The sequence below is a fragment of the Caloenas nicobarica genome, chromosome 1 (genome assembly GCF_036013445.1).
Source record: "Caloenas nicobarica isolate bCalNic1 chromosome 1, bCalNic1.hap1, whole genome shotgun sequence".
Classification (NCBI taxonomy): Eukaryota; Metazoa; Chordata; class Aves; order Columbiformes; family Columbidae; genus Caloenas; species Caloenas nicobarica.
Genome location: NC_088245.1, coordinates 186,663,676 through 186,683,680, shown reverse-complemented (window position 1 = coordinate 186,683,680; position 20,005 = coordinate 186,663,676). Strand labels below are relative to the sequence as shown.

Sequence of the window (20,005 nt, the reverse complement as noted above, 5' to 3'; positions counted from 1 at the left end):
ACACAAGTAAGTGTTGAATATACAATAAAGCAGTATAAACCACTTGTTTGCCCATGTTTCCCTCCCTTTACATGGCATCCATCAGATGCGGATCAGTCTTTGCTCTCCAGCTGGGATCAGAACCAGTGTGTTGCTCATTTGGGCAGCATCTGGGCAGCATCCACAAAAGCAAAGACCTGTTCTGACAACTGCTTTTGCTGCCCCTGAGATGGGAGGTCCCAGCTGCACTGGGAAGCCAGAACAGAGCTGCAGCTCTGGGCCTCATTGAAGCCATGTTTGGGTGCATAAATGCAGCCCCAGCAAGGTACCTTCTTGTCAGAAAGTCAGTAACAACTTCGTTTTCATCAATCTCTGTAACATCTAGGAAAGCAGCACTGAGGAACTACTGAAGATTCTTTTTTATCACTGGAAAAAATAACAGGAATCGCTAAATTTTTCCTAAACCTTCCTAAGGTATGGTGGACGATTTAGGTGCTTCTGCTTCTTCTCTTAAGAAAAAAGCAACATGGGAGAAACAATTCAGCTTAAACCCTTAAAGCTGTGCTCAGTTCTTCATAAAAGAAAGAAAACTAGGCCTCATCTCAAGCTATTTGCAACCTGAGAAACAGAGACTATTTTGGGAAAATACAAGATTAAGAAGAATCAGTAACTGAGAACTGAGCATACAGTGACTGGAAATCATCCACAACATTCGGTTTTCTTTGCTACCAGAGGGAGGAGCGGCCCTATGCACAAGAAAATGCATTGGCATCAACGTCCTTTGGGAAGACAAGACCGGCGGTGGTAGCGTTTATGTCACAGTTTGCTTTCACCTCACCTGCCTGCCCACATCAGTGGCACCATCAGGTGAAACGTTTCTTGGTCCCTGCAGTCCTTAGGACCAGGTTTCCATGCTGTACAGCGCCAGCCAACAGCTGTGCCACAGATTAAGACCCAGAGGCTAACTTTTTATCAGGAGAACTGATTTCCACAGCAATAAATCTAGCAGTGGTACATTAGCAAGAACCACTGTTAGGGTACGAGGGTAATCTGGGAATTTCAGCAAGAGCTCTGCAGTGCTCTGAAATCCCAGCAGCATCCAAATTGTTCAGCAGAGTGCAGGATTACTCAAAAGAAATGTATGAATATATAAGAAACTTTTAGACCAAAACCACTGTGGGATTTAGCCTTTCCAGACCTCAGCACGGTGTGCAAGCCCCATATGTATGCACTCCCAACACACTGAAACAAACCTGTTGCATTGCCAGGTCATTGCTTTCTGATCTCTACTCAATACCCAGCACAGGCTTACTCTTCTTCGAAGACTTTTACTATGCTACACAAATGTGAGGTCTGTACATGCAAAGATGAAGCCTCTTTGCATTTGAAGAGATGGTGAAGGTCCCTATGGGTAAAGCACATTATTTAGAATTCAGGCTGTAAGTAAAGTGGTATGGAAAAAGTTAGCATGGAGTAAAAAGGGACTAATTGTCCAAGCCTGATGCTCCCTCTAGGGGAAGGAAAGACCTTAACACCTAAAAAGCGAGAATTTCCCTGCAGCTGTTCTCATTTTAGGACCTTCCTCTTTCCAACAAAGGGGCAGGCTCTGGCATGACACATTCAGGACTACAGATATTGTGCTTTCCTTCACCACCATTTGCAGACTCTCAAACCAGCCTGTGGGTCCAACACTGAAAGACTTACTCTAATCAACTTATTCCAGTTGTATATAGACCACAGGGAGTCACACATACAAGCTTGAGGCATGTGAAGACTGTAACCTTTGGGATGTTTGTTTCCAAATGTGGCTTCTGGCTTTAGGTTTTCTCCCATAAAAGCAGGAGGAAGGGCTTTGAACGTACTTATGTCCTTGCAGCTCGATGGCTGTTCCTTTTCTTCCTCCAATATCCCACATTATAATGGAATGATCAGAACTGCCTGAGAATAAAACTCGCTGTATTGGGTCCCAACAGAGAGCAGTGACACCACCTGAAATAGCACATGCACACAACAGTAATTTCATTACAGAAAGTGGAAGATAGGAATGTAGCTAAATATATATATATATATAAAGATACAACAAAAAATAAGAAGAATTATTAAAACACAGGTCTCTTTAGCAAGGGCCACACAGCCACTGTGCTTGCCAGCTGAAAACTGACAGCCTAGAAAATCTACTGAAGCCCCATCGTGCTCTTCTGCAGGCAGAGAGCCCTCCTGCCACTCTCATGAGTGAATCCACTGAGCAGTAAAGTAGAAGGATGGTCATGGTGTGACTACACAGCTTTTCATCTCCATCATTTCCAGGAGATAGATTTTATTAAAAAAGAGAAGCAAGTGTGCAATATTACGGGTGTCTTCACCGTATACTAGCACGAGGATTGAACTACATTGTGCTACCTCATGACTGAGCTACTAGCATTCAATCAGAGAGGAGGGCTACAGAAAGAGCTCAGAAATGACCACCATTTCTTCTGTTAAATGGCAGGATCACATCCCAGGATTACTGTTTTTAAAGCGTGACAAGGCACAAGTCCCAGCAGTGAAACAAGGAGTTAGCGCCTCCAAGATGTGCCTATTCCACTTGGGCAAAAGTGTCTACCAATATGGCTCTTTCCTTGAGGAGGATCCTTTTTCCCCCAGAGTTACCACAACTCATTCTACTCTCGCTCTGTTTTAATTAGCAGCTACTGGTCGTGGTGTTTTCTGCTACAGAAGTTTTCTGATCAGAAGTCTGATCACTCTTGGTTTTACCCATAAAGAATAAACTTCCCTGAGCTGTAGTGACAGTTTGAGGTCCATCTCCCTTCCATGCTACACACTGACACAAGCCATCCTAGTGTTTCACAGGAGAGTCAAATCGCCATGACACTGAGCACAGATGAAGAACCAAACTGGGTTTCCTCCCCGAGGCCTTACCTGTGTGTCCCTTAAATGTCGTCACAAGGCTACAGGACTCTTGCTCTAGCTTGAGTATGGTCACTTGCCCTGAATGATCACCAACAAACACGTGCCGGGTTTCCACATCAAATCTGATGGATAAATGCTGAGGAAAATATATTGCTTATACAAGCTTTGCATTCCTTTCATGACTTGTTAATTCTTTTAGCATGAGTGTACTGCAACCTCGTGCATAGTGCTCCAGTCTCAAGGAGGTATTCAGAGTGTACTTTTAGGCATCAAGCTTATACCTCTTCATATTAAAAATGCAGCCTCCTTGAGTAAAACAAAAAGTGAGAAAAAATGATACTATTCCAGAGGACGCAATTTGTGTTTATGTTATGAAATGCCTTTGAAGTAGCCCTTCACCATGAACAGAGGAGTCATCTCCTCAGGCTCTCTAACTTAGATGCTAGAGTTGGATGGTGTCCATTCTCTCTTTCCCTTCCCAAATTGTATAAAATAACTATTACTAGTTTTCTGTTTCTCCATTATAGTTAAGTTTACAAATACAATGAAAGGGTATTCATTTACGTTGTATTTGGGGAAGTGTCAGCTACGTCAGGTGCATCACTCAGCATATTCTAAACTGAATGAAATCTGGACCCATTCAGCCACCTACTGGAACCACCTATCTGGACAGATTCTGACCTCTTCATCCAGTTTAATTCCACATTCAGAGTCCATATTGGATATTTAAGGAACAACCGCTTAGCACTGATTTTATGCACACAGAACATTGGGGAAAAAACCCCCCACATTCCTGGTTCTGCCAAGATTTGTGCAATATTTGTCAGTGATTCTCCATTCCCCTGCCCTTCAACAGTATGATCTGATGACCCAAATTAAAGTGTCCTCCAAAATTTTAAATGACTCAAAATGGTCTGTTCTCTAGAGAGGTTTAGGAAATACAGGTCGAATTACTGCATCACACTTTCAAAATTATTTATCACTTCATTAAAATATAAGTTTAGTCTTAATGCTTTTTAAATTGGCTGAATGACCAGACAATATAAAGCAAGACCATGTTCAGGCAGTAATTCTGGGTCACTTCCTATGAACTAACAAAACACCCATCGTCTATACCACATATGCTACAGGGCACTAAAAAGTCTGTTTATGCTAACCCTTGGTTTCAGCCTAAGAGCTCATACTTTTCCACTTCCCTTTTCATTTGCAATAAAGCTAAATTAATATTTCTTTTATTGTCAGGCAGCTGCGGCAGCTCTAGGTGAATAAGCCACTTGAGTGCCATTTCTGGAGCCATTTACTTGTTAGTTAGCCCAAATTCCCAATATATAGTGGGTTGTTCCAGAGTGAAGGACAAGCACTCATTATTTTATATTAAAGTAATTTAATTTTTACCATGCATACACACAGGCATGCTGACCTGATCACTGACCTACTTTGCTACCGTTAATTCTTAGAAAAAAGCATGTGCTGCATGTTTAAATGAAGGCCCTGTCCATATTTATTACAAAAGCAGACCACAATAGGTTGCAGATTGCCCTTTGTTCTGCTCAAAAATGCTTAGACCTAAATATGCCACCATGCGTTAAGGAGACAAAGCAAGGAGAACAGACAGTTTTTAAAATTGGCTTTAAATCACTGTTTCTCTCACAAAGCACTGTACCTACACAGGGCACAAAATTTGGAGGACAAATAGAAAAATACACCAAAAAAGGCTCATTAAGTGCCAAAGAGCAGAAGCAAAACCCAGAGCTCAGCAGAGGATACTGCAGGCCGCAGGCCCCGGCGCTGGTGTGGTAACCCCCCAGCCGCTGGCCGCTCTCCGAACAGTGCCACGTGAAGTGCTTGTCTTGTCCAGTGCTCAGCAGCCACTCCATCTCCAGGACAAACAGAACCATCATGACCCTGCTTTGATGAGCTGAAAATTAAGCAGAGAGACATACAATTGCACTGTGGAGAAGAACATGGATGCAGAAGACCACTGCAAATACCAACTGCACGCAGCTCCTCCACTCCCTACTCACCCATTGCCCCCTTCCTACAGAAGAAGCTGGTATTTAATAATCCCGTTGACACAAGCTACCATGCAAGTTGTGAAGTCCCTGCTCTGCATGTTCAGCGCTTGCATGAGAAAGAGCAGAAGCAAGACTTAATTCCTTCCATGCCTATTGCAGCCATTTATCTTCTACAGTAGCACAAGTCTTCCTTCCATCATTGTATCATCACTAACAAAGCTGCCATTGTGCAAAACACTCGGGGCTCTACTTAAACATCTTTTGAGTTGGTTTTATGACAGCAGTGCAGATGCCTATGCTGCTGCTCCTCCTGCCATGAGGTCTGGTGGATCTGGGTGGTGGATTGTGGTACCCCAGCAGAACGATGCCCAGAACAGGCACAACCCTGCGCCAAAGGGAAGTTTTAGCATTGCATGTAAACCAGCTAAAAAGGAAATTAGAAAAAATAAAAATAAAATAAATAAAAACTAAAAAGATCACAGCTAGGCAAGATGAATAAAACAGCTGAAGGAATAAATCTCTACTGCAACCTAAATAAAGCCATCAAGAGCTTTTCATTATAGCAAGAGAACTCAGGCTTCTATAGGCATTTTGTTTTGTATGAATGACCAGTGGGCTTGGTCATGAAGTGCTGATTGAGATGATTTTTTTAATAAAACAAGTGGCTGGAAAGACATGCAGAATTATTCCCAGCTGTAATTTGGTGGCGAATGCCATACTCTTCAATCCACAGCCCTACTGGTTTATTACTGTTCAGAGACCAGGCAACACGTGTCACACAAAGCAGGCTGCTTGTATTTGTTTGTGTAAAAGCTGACACATTGGAAAGATTAAATATCTTTGGAAGTTTAAAAACCACCCTGAAACCTCTGTTTGAAATGCAGATAAATTCCTTCAGAACAGCATGGGAAGATTGCTGTCTGCCCTATACAAATATACATCACAGATGAGAGCTGTGTTCAAACACTATGAGGAGAAAGCAGCTGTAGCAAAGAACAGGAGACTTGCACAGGCCAACATCTGCCCCTGATCCATGCTGCCTTTTACACCCAGATTCCCCGAGGAGAATAGTCAATAGATGCATTGATGCAAATTTCCATAACTGTGACTGGCAGCTGGACTAGTTTACAGCATCAGGCTTGAACTGTGCCCAGATGCTTTCACCCTTGCCCATAGAAGAGCTTGGACTTTGGCTCTTGTTTCCATACATTTTTAAACTCCAGGTCTGTAATAAGGACAGAGGGATGGGGACTACCCAGGAGTCACCTGAGCTCTTTTAAACAGATCCTCTCTTCTCTTCACCCTCCAGATTTCTTCTCTGGGAAGAAATCCAGTAGCCCCATGGGTGACTAAAGCTTGTCTTTACCTAACTGCCGGTCTCCCTGGGAGCACCTGCACTAGCTGGTGGAGTGGTGCACTGCAGAGAGGGCCACGATGGGGGATGCATCCTGCTGCAAGCACCTCATAAGCTCCTATACATGTCCCAGGGGCTTGTGTACACCAGCAGTGCTGAAGACAGACCAATGTACTTCCACAGGACGTGCAAAGCCGGCTGAGATCAGGGTGTCCAAGGCCTGCCCAGGAATGTTTTCTCAGCACATGGCAACTGCTGCTGCTCATGTCGGCTTCCCATGGTCTGAACTGGCCATGGGGATAGCTGGCATAGAATAGTTTGGGTTGGAGGTGACCTTTAAAAGTCATCTAGTACAATTGTCCTGCAAGGAGCAGGGACATCTTCAACTAGATCAGGCATGACCCAAATCTCCTAAATCTCCTCCTAAAACTTCTTCTAAAAGGCAGGGCTTATACCTTTTGCCTGCCCTTGGATGGTGAAGCAGCTCTCTGGCAAGAAAGGAGTAGACATTAAAGAAATGTGTACGTGCCAAGAGGTAGAAGGGGGGTGCATGATAGCTTTGCTTATCCTCCCTGCCCAAGAAGGGCTTTCAATTCAGCATTCTCTTGCCCACCTGCATGTGCTGCACTTATTATCTGGTGCCACCACACACATGCTGATGGCAGAAATACCTGAACTAAGTGAAAGAGCACAGTGCACACCATCTAGGTAAGGGAGGAAAGAAAGGACAAGTGCAAACAGAGAGTGTCACTTGTCATTTAGAGGCAATTTTACCCATGTAAGTCTTAAAGAAGGAAAATGTCAGAAGGCTGGAAGTTGATAGTAGAGCAAGGAAGAAGTCTGGGCCCTAGGATTAACACAGGTTCAGGGTTGTGAAGCAGCAAACAAAAACCTGGTCCTTCAGCCACAGAAGGTTTGATCACCATTTGTGTGCAGAACAAAAGTGGAGCAAACACTTCCAAAGCTGCTCACTGCAACAACAGCAGGATGGAGAAGCAGCGATGGAAGGTGAATGTGGTCACAGTACAGAAAAAGCCACAGCAAGCACCAGGCAAGAGGAGATCTGTGTAAGACAGCATGAGAAGAGAGACCGTGTGCGAGGGAAGATGGAGCTGTGAGACAGCAGCAGTGAGCACCACGCAAAGAGCAGGCTGGAGGGAGGATGGGAGGGCTCTGCCTAGAGAAAAGCAGCTGCAGCCAGGAGGTGCACACTGAGACACAAGCAGCCAGAGTGCAGGGGAAAGGAGGGTCTGTGCTGTGTGTGAAGGTGAAGGTCTGAGAAGCACAGGCAGTGCGTGGCCATGCACAGTGCAGGGCAAGAAGTTGTGCTGGGTGAAATGGAGAGCTGCAACAGGGAAAAGCAGCAGCAAACACCAAAAGAGAGGTAGAAGTTAGTAGTAAGAAAGCAAAGCCTAGCATGCGCAAGAAAAGCATAAGAGAAGAGGCTGTGCAAAGGGGAAAGCAGAAGTAAGGGCACGGCATGAGCTGGCCTGAAAGCAAGGAGGCTGGGGGACACCCCTGAAACTGGCAGGCTACAGAAGCAAGACTACAAATCCTGTTCAGCAAAACCAGTACATGTATTGCAGCAGGAGCTGTCATATCATCCAAACAGAAGAGTCCCCTGGCAAGAAGTTGCAGTTGCAAGGAGCAGGGTGGAGAAGGCTGCGCAGAGCGGAAAGCAGCAACAGCCACGCAGCAGGACCAGCCTGTGAGGGGCTGGAACTGAGGCTGCTGAGGGGAGGGAAGGGCTTTGTCAACATGTCCAGAGCATCCCAAACAGAACCGCTCAAACGCCTGCACCACCCCTCCTCATGCAAGGGAAGGAGTTAGTGCCTGCAGGAGGCAAATGCCTCATGACCCACCTTGGAGTCCCGACTACCAGTGTGTCACATCCCCAATCTCTGTGTCTTGATCCCTTTCTCAAAAGGGAAGTTTTCACAACTCCAGACACAGCATTGCAGCAAAACCTCCGCAGAGCATGGCATGCCACCTCCACTGCCAGTGCTCAGCCGCCATACGGCACCAGACCTGGCCACAGATCCCTGCCAAGACCAAAGCGCAGCCTATGCTTGTGCTGTCATCCTCTGTCACTAACAGAGCATTTGGCAGGCATATTCATGGCCTTTCAAGATGCAATTAGTGTCCTGTAATCACTACAGCACCTTCAGCTACTTATACTAATATCTTCTTGTGGGACATGATCAATAGCCAGCCAGTCACTCGGCAAGGTGCTACTTCTAAGAGCATTGCTGAACATTTACAAACAAAGCCAGCACAGGCAAAATCAGGCAGCATGGCTGAGCTAAAGCTCCTTGGTAGACTAAATAAAATTATTTACTCCCCCTAAAATATCTTTAAAGAACATAAAGGCCTTACTTGAAGACTTTAAATAAAACCCAACACTTTTAAAAGCAAGGCTTTTAACAAATGAACCACTAGAAGGCCACCATACTCAACAAAACTCCATGGTCCTTTTTAATTATGTCTTTCCTTCACTGAAGGCTTTGCCAAGATGCTTATGCCAACCCCTATACCTTGGCACAGCCATGTGAGGAAGCTCTTCTACAGGGATAGGATTGTGGAAGGGAGACATTCTGGACCAGGTGAGGAAGGTTCATCTCTGTTGGAGCATCACATGCCTACCCAAAGGACTAAGTGGCCCTTCCTTGCATATTCTCCCAGAGAACATGGTGAATGAACACAGGGCCCTTCCCACCTTGCTGTGTCCCAGCAGTGCTGTTGGACTCTGGTCCTAGTGACAACTCCAGGAAGATCTGATCCAGTGTCCTGGATGAAGACAACTATGAGGAGCACAGAAGTACCTCCTGGTGCACGTTCCAATGAAGCTGTAGGAGCCTGTGACTGACAGCAGCTCACAGAGCATCTCACTTTCACCACACTTGCCCAGCACCACAGACCTCCAGTACGGGTCCAGCCGAGCCCAGAAAAGCGTAGGAGCGGGTTCTGTGCTCCCCTACTAACACATAGGGTGAGAAGTGGAGAATCAGGGATGCCTCTGTGGATGGGGGTGGTGGGAGGCACTATGCTGTGGAGCAGTGAGGAGACTCAGGTCATCAGTGCACTGCAAACAGTGGGGAATATCGGCTTTGCTTTCCTCCCTTGCACCATCAAAAACCTGCCCGCTGCAATTGCCCCTTGGGACTTTGAGTGACACTTTCCAGTGGTGCAGAGGCAAGCTGAGATTGCCCCTGGGTTGTTGTAACCTACTGAGTGCCATGTCACTGCTGGTCTGGGCAGAGGAGCAGCCCAGAGGGGTGTAGCTCAGCGTGGGTTGGCGGTGTTGCTGGTAAGCTGGGCAGAGCATGTCTTTGTGCAGAAGCTCCCCTCTGTCCCCATGTCCTGCTTGGCTGTGTTATGGCAGCTGTTGACCACTGTCCCAGAGGAAGTTTCCTACCAAATCCAAATGGCCTTTCACCGAGTCTTGTCCCTCCTGTAGCAAGGAACTGGGACCTGTCTTTCCCTCTCTCTGGGCATAATTTCCATTTGCAGCAGTAACAGCGGGTGTGTCTTTCCTAAGCCAGCAGTGGGGGGAGAAAAAAGAAAAGAAAAAAAAGCATCTCCAATAGTACCTGAGGGCATATTTTTCCAAAAATTTTGCCCACGTGGCCAACAATGTGCAGAAAGCAGAACATCAGCTTCACTGCTTCTTTAACCCTTGCACAGAGGGGATCACTATAGAGACATGCCCCCCACACACATGAAGTTCGGGGATCTCAGCAGCCTGGGAATCACACTTTCTTTCCAGCCCCAAAACTCAGTCACTCACACGCTGCCACTGTTTTTTAAATTAGGGGAATACAGTTTTCATCAGCTTAAACAAGGAAAAGACCAAACCAGACTCTGGAAGTGACAGAGGAAAACAGGGCAGGGGCTCTGTGACCCTGAGGGACACAGTGGGCGGTGAGGGTTGCAGGCACTAGCTTAAGTGCCTGAAGGCAGACACTGTCTGCTGTCAGCCATCACCATGGTTTGGGCTAGAACTGAAATGATGCCTATTCTGGGCACAAGTATTGCTTCTCTTGCCCTAAAGTGAGTCGACCGTTTCCACATAAAATCTAACACATTCTCTGAGAGTCCTGGCACAAAATGACCAGAACTGATCAAAAACCTTCGCATGGTGAGACAGGCAGTCTAAGAAGGAGGAGACTACAGCTGGGACTGTGGTCAGTTGTACCACCTCTCTGTTGATATTAATGGAGCCTCATTAGAGTCATCTGTTGTCCAATATTTGGGGGATGCCAGCTGAACTCTTGGTGTTCTCCCACAGAACAAACTATGGAGGTTCTCCATAGCATGCTATCCAGAGACCTCCTCCAATGCTCTGCAGCAGCAGCGCATGTGGCACGCTGCAGCCAAAGGCCATGAGAACAGCCTTCATTTTCCTTTCTTCTTTTTAAATTTTATGCGGGGTGCTCCCCAGGCTTTGGGTGGCCTGCCACAGCCAACTGGCTACTCTGCCACCCCTTTCAGCCTTTTCCCCAAAGGGCTCAGAAAAAAAACATGGTCTCATGCAGGTGTTGTTCAGCATATGCAGAAGAAAAGACTTCAACTCATCCTTCCTGGGCTGTGATTGGCCTGCATGATTGAATGCAAGCATGCAAATGGATAAGCTAATAACAAAGGGGGCTACAGAACAGTCAGTTGGGACTCTTCAGTGCAACAGCCCTTAAATATGAGACCTTTGGTGATTGTGGAGCGATCACAACTTCCAATACTAAAGACTTGTACCATCAGACTGCAACAATCTTCTTTAAGATTCACATATGTATTTTATCATCATTGGATATTTTTCTTCAGTTTTCACAAGCTAAGAAAAAAATGCAGGCATTCTAGCTTAATTTTACAATGAACCAGGCATTCAGGAAAGAGCTGAAGTAAAATGCTCAAAAGCTGATGCATGTTAGCTGTGCCCTGCCAAAATCACGATTCTCTTCATACCTTAAAATCTAAATGTTACGAAGTGATGCCCAGAGCCTCCATTTAGAGATTTAAATTATCCTCTCAACCTTTCAAGGTACAAAACTCAAAATATATGAGTAGATACATATTTTAAAATGTATGTAAGAAATCTCAAGTCAATATGTCAGAGGCTTCTATAAAGAAACATAATGCTTAGTATATAATGATATTATACCACAGAATATCATACCACCTCTTAGTCTAACAGCAAGAGATATAAGAATAAATTGCTGCATCTATTTGTGACTTTTATAAGAATACCCATCCCAAGCACAGTGTCCTTTAGAGGTCTGACATGGATAAACAGCCAGGTTTCTTAAAACATCACATTTGTGAATATCAGAATATATAATTAGAAAAGCTATGGATTAGCATTTCTTGACCTTCTACTATGAGGTATTCACCGATAATCTTGGGATTACTGAAGCTGACAGTTATTGAAATATAACCAGACTAACTCCAAAAGCTACAATCTTAAATGCCTCATCCCTAAAATATGGGTTAGTTTTCTAAGTTGTTTCATTAGATACAGTGGATTAATAAAGATGAAAAATTAATACTTCTCTTCCCCAAACATGGTCCAGATTTTTGACAGTTCGCTGTCTTGAATGATATTGCAAAATAACATTTATAAGGAAAAACAGAACATGAAACAGCTCTTTAGAAGTCTTGTAATTTCAGAACAATACACATTATTGATCTATTGATAAAACCAGCATTTACATTAGTTAAAAAAAAAAAAAAAGAAATCAGTCACTGTAAAGGAGACTTCTCTCCATTCACACTCTGAAGAGAACATTAACAAAAATTAATGACAATACAAACCAATTAAGACAGATCGTGGTTCTTACCCTGATAACTTTTCACTAGTGTCATCTTGTTGTAATCTTCTGATAAAATGAATTCCTGAGTGAGGGGAAAGAAAAAACAAAAGAAACAGTGCTTAGACATGTAAAGTGGTTGAGAGTGTTTTCATTTGAATTTGTTACCAAGGTGAGCTCTCCCTCCTTTGCAACCACTGCCCTGTCTACACTTTTGCTAATTTTTAGTACCTCCATCTGAAAAACTGAATTATTTTACTTTTTAAAGCTGCCTAAGAAACAACATCACAAGTGCTTTTGCACAGGATGGTGGAGGTAAAAGAGGAACTATTAAAAAAGAAGTCAAAAGAGCTGACAGAAATGGCTGGCTGTGAGCCACAAAATGAGAGAGCTGAGATCTGGCACGTAGCAAACACCTATTGCTCAGGACTGCCTGGGCTGAAACCTGCATGTGATCACAGCTGCATGTGTGCACACACATGTATCCATGTGTGCACACACACTACATCCCCATCTGAACACTCAGGAAATTCAACATAATTATGCAAGAACCCCTTTGAAGTTGCTTAGTCCAAACTAGGAACGAATAATCAATGGGAACACATTTCAGGTTTCTGGTCTTCTCAGTGCTTCAGACAAACAGAAACCCAGACTTTTGACCCCTTGATTTTATCCCACCGTTGGTTAATATTAAATCTGGTATCTCAGAAGCAGACCTTCCTGCTTTGCTACTGCTTCATTACGGCCAACAAGCAGCTGTGTGGGATGGAGGGTGGCTGTGGGTGCCTGGGGAGAGAAGCGTGGTGTGACCCAGCCGGGCTGGCTCCTGCGGCCAGGGAAGGGCACAGCCATGGGGACTGACTGCTCTGCAGCCCTGCTGCCTCGGGCCTGCTGTTTAACCACCGATATGGCTTTGGCGCAAGGAAATGATGAAAACAGCAGCTGAGGGTCTGCACGGCAGCCTCGGCTCCTGGAAAAACCACGTGTGGTTAAACTGACTGAGCACCTGGATGTCCCTGCTGGTTGTTTTGAAGAGGAGAGGTTGCTCAAGGCAAGGGAAATGGAGTGGCCACAACAAAACACCAGCAACAAAAACCAACAAAACCCAGGCAAAGGGTAGGCTCTGCAGCCTCATCGCATGAATTAGCTTTCAAACTGCTGTCGGGTATCTACATATATGCACCACGTACTCAGAGTACACAAAGAAGAAACCAGGAGTGTAAAAGCACGTCATATTAATAATTTATAGCAAACTACACAGAAACTCCCTGAGCTCATCTGCCTTGGGGACAGAAGAAGTAAAACCTAACTCATTTAATCTGGAAATAGGGTGAGAATGAGAGAAACATTATAAACACAAGATAAGCTAAATTTTAAAGCACAAAGTTGTGAAATATTAATGTACAGGCACTGCCAAAAGCACTGTGCAACATGCAGGTGGAGAGGACTGGTCTTCAGGAGCCTACAGACTATAGGTGAGACAAACTAAACATTTAGCGCAAAAGACTCTGAGAAGACATTCTAACCACTGAAAAACTGGTATTTACCCATAGTTTCCAAATCAGAACTTAAAGAAAAGTCACTATGCATTTTCTGTGAGGTCACTGCACGTGATCTGGACAGCTTTACAGCACCAGGATTACCCTACCACACTTTATCTACTGCTTGACACCAAGGAGGAGAGGCTACAATACTCATCTATGAACACCTACATATCCCAGCTTCCTGCAAAACAACTGTGAGTTGAAGCAGCTATCTATATATTTTGCTATTTCTAGGTTTCTGCTCATAGGTTAGTTATAGATATGTTCTCTTGAATTGCTCTTCTTCATCTTCCTTTCCCTAATCTGTTCCGCCTGCCGTCAGCTTTCCCCTGGCAGCAGAGGACTACAGTGGGGAGTGTCATTTAAATGGCAGTAACAAATCAATTAAGTCAGCTGGATTTCTATACCAGGGTCACCTTAACTCTACAAACCACAGAAGGTTAAAAACCTGCTATACCCACCTAGCTACTTGCAAGGGAAGTGGTTTTCATTAACCACTGCCTGAAGAATGCTAAACCACCACATAGAATGCGGTGTACAAAGCCCACCTGAAGCAAGACCCTTTGCTATGAATGGTAATTTTCTGCTGTTGTTACCTAAAGGGAAACAGCTTCAATCGCTGCAACACACAGTGGGAGAATGTGTCTGCCTTTCCCACCAATTTGGTTGTCCTGGTACTGACCCCAGCTTTCCTTGTGGTTGCAACACAGGTACTGCTGACTTCAGTCACGATGAAGAGTGTGGTTTGCATTCTCATTTTTCTTCACATTTTTTCCCATAATGAATTTGATGTGGCCATTCTGTTGCATGATCTGAACAGTACTACAGCTTCAGTGGAAGACTGAAAAGGTTTTTGAGTCTCTCCATTATAATACAGTGAATCAAACACAACGGCAATTTGTAAGGTTTACCCAAGTATTGATTAGCTCTGTATGCTTTAATACAAACCACAGCTATGTACTACTAATATACCACTCCATCCAAAGAGATAAACAAACGCAGTACAAAATAAACACAGTTCAATTAACCTGAATATTGGATATATATTTTTTTTTTCCACCCCTGAAGACTTCTTGCTTCTAATTTTCTCCTTTGAATGCATTTGATAATTGCCAATGCGTTTTCTTGTTTTACATTTTCTAATCTTTCTCCAGGTCTTTTGCTCCCTGCTCCCTTTTACACTATCACGTTCTTCCATTGCACTCACTCCCCTTTCCCTCTCAAGGCCAAATGTATTAGTTGCGTCAACAGACAGGTATTTTAGCAGAGGGCACCTTGCTCAAGAAATTCATGCCCTGTTGCACATACATTGTGTCATCTGCACTACAAAAACACTGACTACATCTCTTTAATGTTGTACCAGCAGAAACATGTTTTTGGTTTTGGTTGGTTTTTTTTTTTTTTTTTCCTTTCATACGTAGATGTTTTGTGCCTCTCAGAGCTGCTGACGCTCACTTCTCATTAGGCAGCTTTTTGGCTCTTCTTAATGAGCTGGAAAGTCTGGGGTCACCCACACTGTTCAGCCAGCGCTTGTTAACAGAACAGAGAAAGACTTCTGAGTCCTGTTAGAGCCCTTTTGCACAGGAGGGGCTGGAATATATCAGACTGTTCAGGATAGCAAGACCAAAACCCTTCCTTGCAGGGATTAAAAAAATTTTTTTTTTTTTTGGAAGATTGCACTTTCCTCTTCGAAGGTTTTTTCCGAGCTACTTTACTACTTTTTTGCCACACTGAAAATGTTAGTGATCAGTCTTGGCTATTTCAGGTAATCTTATTATTACAACAGTGACTTCGTACCATGAAAGCCTTCACAAAACAGAAAGAAGTCTTGAGCATCTGCAAAGACTGTCCCATCTAGTGCCACTGTTGTACAAAGACTCTCAGCTATATCTTCATGGAACACAGCTCCCTCACACTGAAACATGTACACCCACCATAAACTTCTCTTGAGCCTAAGACCTCTGTAAATCCTCACCCTGGAAATACTATCAGCATCTTTTTTCAAATGACACTTGCTAAGGCAAACAGAACCCAGCCTTGTGCTATTTCAGAGTCCTTGGCCATGAGGCTGGCTGACAGGGCCCAGGGCCTAAGGAAAATCTACACCTTTCCAGAGAGCAGGTGGATGCCAACTGATGTATCCCCAAACAGCACTAGAGACCTCTGCTTAGGCAACTGAATCAATTTCTGAGAGTTAATAATCTTTATATATCAGTTATGTGTTACCCATTTGCAACATAGTTCCCACCCCAGGGAATTTACAGTTTGTATTCTGACAGATCATGCCACATTGAGGATCTCCTTAAAGGTTTGACTTTGCCCTTTTAACACAAGTGACCAACAGCACTAGCACCATGTCTTCCAGGGAACAATAAACCCACTTCAGAAACAGAAGAGAAAGAAGACTCTTAAATCTACTGTGAGACCCTACATCTATGTCAGTTGCAAAGAAAGCTCTATAAAATGATTGCAGTATTTTTTAATTTTCACTTCTACTTTATAAAAAAGTACAAAAACTGGGAAACGACAAACTATCATGTAGTTTTCTTGAAGGAAAAAATGGTAAACTTCCCACAGTGGCAGAGGGGAAGGGTGGACGGCAGCAGGTAGAGCCTTACTCAGTCTCAGGTATTCAAAGTGCTGTTTGTGGCCAAACCTGTAGACATCTGCAGATCAAATGATGTGGAAGATGAATCTATCTTAATAAGTACCATCCCCAATGAAGAATTCTGAAGGGGTTATTCTGGTGTCCTGTTGTCCTTGTGGCCCTGCTCGAAGTGTGTAACAGCTCCATCTAGACAAAAGCGTGGTCAGCAAAAAAGATCAATTTAATTCAGGTTCAGCTACCTAAAAACTAAATCCCTCATTTGAATCTCCCCAGAAATGAGGAGAGAGATTTATGCCATTCTAAGGTGGTTTCTAGGGCAAGCAACATGACTACCTCCAAAGGCAATTCAATTCTCCTCTACTGGCTCCATAACCTAATGATTGACTTTATCTAGGAAGCAACTTTCAAATGGTTGAAATAAGGTGAGGAATCTCATCCTGGCTGTGGAAGTCTCCTATCTGTTGCAAGTAATAGACCTTTCTTCTCTTCATTCTTGTTGTGGTATCTTGAGAGACTTGAACCCATTAAAGCATTTTTTTTTCCACTTCAGAGCAAGGAATTTAAGACTATGATAAAGTCTTTTGGCTTCCAAAAGGGACCTCAGGCAGCCTCTAAGACATAAATGCCACTTCTTCTCAAAAAAAGGGTTGCAAAGTGTAAAAAAAAAAAAAGACCACAGAACCATCTTTTTTTTTTTTTCTTTTTACTTTAGGTACCACTGCTCTTCAAGCAAGATATTAGACAATTTTTCACTCAAGGGAATGGTCTACTGTACTGCACAAATGTTTGTGCACCCTTCACATTGAGAAGTTACAAAAGGTTGAAAAAATCTCTTCATCTTTGTAGAAGCAAAAATTTTCACCCTGTTTCACAAAGGTGGCCATACAAGCTCAGCTCATGGTGGCTTTGCTGTAACTTTTTTGACAATAGTATTGCTGCCCATCCTTCTCAAAATGCACCAGACACATTTCTGAGATTCCAGGCTCATAGCCAAAATCCATACAATTTACAAAAATGTCATGTAAAAGAAAAAAACGGCAGTTCCACTTTCTTATCCCCATTTACATCTGCAAGTAAAAGCCGCACTTCCTTGCACTGCAGAAAGATTAGTTTGAGATTATGTGGCACCCTCATGAGTATTGTATCAGCTTGTAGCCCTTGCAAGGAGTCCTTTCCTTCTACATAGTCAAAGTGAAGATGCAAAACAACTTTCAGTAATTTTTTTGGTCCTGCACTCAGCGTACAAAAGAGTGCTGGGCCTTACCAGAAGTGCTGACACGGAACTGCTGACTAATTCCCAAATATTTCAAGCTGCTCAAGTACATTGCCTGTACTTTCTCTTTGAGGGCCACAGTGTTAAAAGTAAGGGCACTAAGGTCAGCACGCCCTGCTTGTAATCTCCTGCGTTAAACTGATCATCCCCAGAAGGAAAATTTATCCTTTCCTCCAGAGAGTGGTTGTAACACACTTTCAAATACCTGGGGATTTTCTCTAACACCCTGGTATTGGTGGGACTTGAATATGGGACTATTCTTGCTTGCCGCCCATTCCCATCTCCACCACTTCTTGTAACACACTACACTTGTGGATTCTCTTACAGGCCTTAGGTTTGCTACAGAAGGAAACGTTTCATTGTCTGTGGAAGTTTGTGGAGCACATTTTCCACACAATCCTCTACCACACAACTGCCTGCAACTACAGGGGACTAAATCAAGCAGCATAGACAAGCCCTTCCCCCCACCATGTACTTGTATCCAGAAGACCGGGAAAAGAAAAGCCAAGCTTAGCAACAAATAGAATCCGCCTTAGAGATGGCAATATACAGAATCATAGAAGAATTTAGGTTGGAAAAGACCCTCAAGATCATTGAGTCCAATTGTGAATCTAGCACTGCTAAGTCTACCACGAAACCACATCCCTAAGCACCACGTCTACGCGTCTTTTACATACCTCCAGGGATGGTGACTACACCACTTCCCTGGGCAGCCTGTTCCGATGCTTGATAACCCCTTCTGTAAAGAAATTATCCCATCTAAACCTCTCATCCATTTCCTCTTATCCTGTCACTAGCTACTTGGGAGAAGACACAAACACCCTCTATGCTACAACCTCCTTTCAGGTAGTTGTAGAGAGCAATAAGGTCTCCCCTGAGCCTCCTTTTCTCCAGGCTGAACAGCACCAGTTCCCTCAGCTGCTCCTCATCAGACTTGTGCTCCAGGCCCCTCACCAGCTTCGTTGCTCTTCTTTGGACACGCTCAAGCACCTCAATGTCTTTCTTGCAGTGAGGAACCCAAAACTGAATACAGAATTCAAGGTGGGGCCTCACCAGTGCTGAGTACAGGGGGACGATCACTGCCCAGTCCTGCTGGCCACACTTTTTCTGATACAAGCCAGAATGCTGTTGGCCTTCTTGGCCACCTGGGCACACTGATGGCTCATTTTCAGCCAGCTGTTAATCAACACCTTTGGGTCCTTTTCCACCAAGCAGCTCTCCAGCCACTCTTCCCCAAGCCTGTAGCGCTGCCTGGGGTTGTTGCGACCCAAGTGCAGGACCCGGCACTTGGCCTTGTTGAACCTCATACAATTGGCCTCAGCCCAATGATCCAGCCAGTCCAGATCCCTCTGTAGAGCCTTCCTACCCTCAAGCAGTTCAGGACTTCCACTTGTCTTGGTGTCATCTGCAAACTGGAGTTTTAAATACCTTATTTACAGTCACCTTCACACTCCTCAAAGGCATGGTGAAAGCAAAAGTGTCTAGTAGGACTGGCAAATGACAAGTATTTCAGAGAGTGGGAAGGAGGGAATTTCAGAAGTTCAAGGAATTCTCTGGCAGCTGTCCCATCTCCTAGATACAAAAGCAGAAATCTCCTACAGGCACAAAAAAAATCTCTGCTACTAGACATTAATAGCTTTATAGGTCAAAACCTTCACATCTTTGATACAGTTCACAGGGAACAGCTAAAAGAGTCACACAGCCTTTCCCAAATACCACCTTGGCTTCAGTGCTGACAGCTACCCTTATGTCAACCTGCAAACACTCATTCAGTTATAAAGCTCATAAGGCAGAGACAATAGCAGTAAAAATCTGAAATGATCGCAAAATGATCTTAAACTGGAAGAGGAGTCTATTGATGAGGCATTGGTGAAAAACATCTCTCTGACCCACGACCCTCCCACAAAATTATATAGCTCTTTACTCACCATCCTGCAAGAAAAAGCCAACCAATAAGGTCAAATGCTACCCTCTGTCCCAGATCTAAAAGACAAACTCTCGTTTTAATACACAGCTTCCTTTGCACACATACAGATCCCTCTTAGATGTTAGGGAACCAAATCTTTCATCGACAGCACTGCCAGTTGAGAGAAACTCCTCTGAAGGAAGTGAGAGGAAAACAAAATCTGAACCCTGAAGTCTGGAAAAGCAGCTAGCTATGGAGTAGAAATCCACCTTCTGTCTCTCAGAAGATAATTCCCCCCTCTTAGTTGTTGCTTTCGAAAAACTTTGGTATTTTATGATTAACAAGGCACTCAAATTTAATAAAACAACAGCTGTTTTTCTGTGTTGTTATTTTTTAAGAGATATGCAAATTAAGACAGTTTGTTGAGTTGCCTAATACATATTGTAAACCACACTCAATCTCTTTGCGGCAGTTGGAATGAAATTTGAAATAATCTGCCATTTTCTACGCTACAGCTTCAGTGCCACTAGCAGTAAAAAGTCTCTCTCCCAAACAGTAGCAAAAATATCCTCACCACAACATCACACATATACTTCTCAAAAGGGAAGCATTTCA

General features: G+C 43.9%; 1 protein-coding gene across 3 annotated transcripts in view; it reads right to left on the bottom strand.

Annotated features, from left to right (window-relative positions):
• The window catches only part of WDFY2 (WD repeat and FYVE domain containing 2), a 67,775-nt gene that overhangs the window by 7,860 nt on the left and 39,910 nt on the right, over positions 1–20,005 (bottom strand). For all 3 annotated transcript variants that reach the window (XM_065641109.1, XM_065641122.1, XM_065641116.1), the window contains 4 exons: positions 12,090–12,144; positions 4,657–4,807; positions 2,899–3,011; positions 1,842–1,968 (listed from right to left, as the gene is read on the bottom strand). In XM_065641109.1, the coding sequence (XP_065497181.1) occupies positions 1,842–1,968; positions 2,899–3,011; positions 4,657–4,807; positions 12,090–12,144 (446 nt within the window). The remainder of the gene's footprint in view (positions 1–1,841; positions 1,969–2,898; positions 3,012–4,656; positions 4,808–12,089; positions 12,145–20,005) is intronic.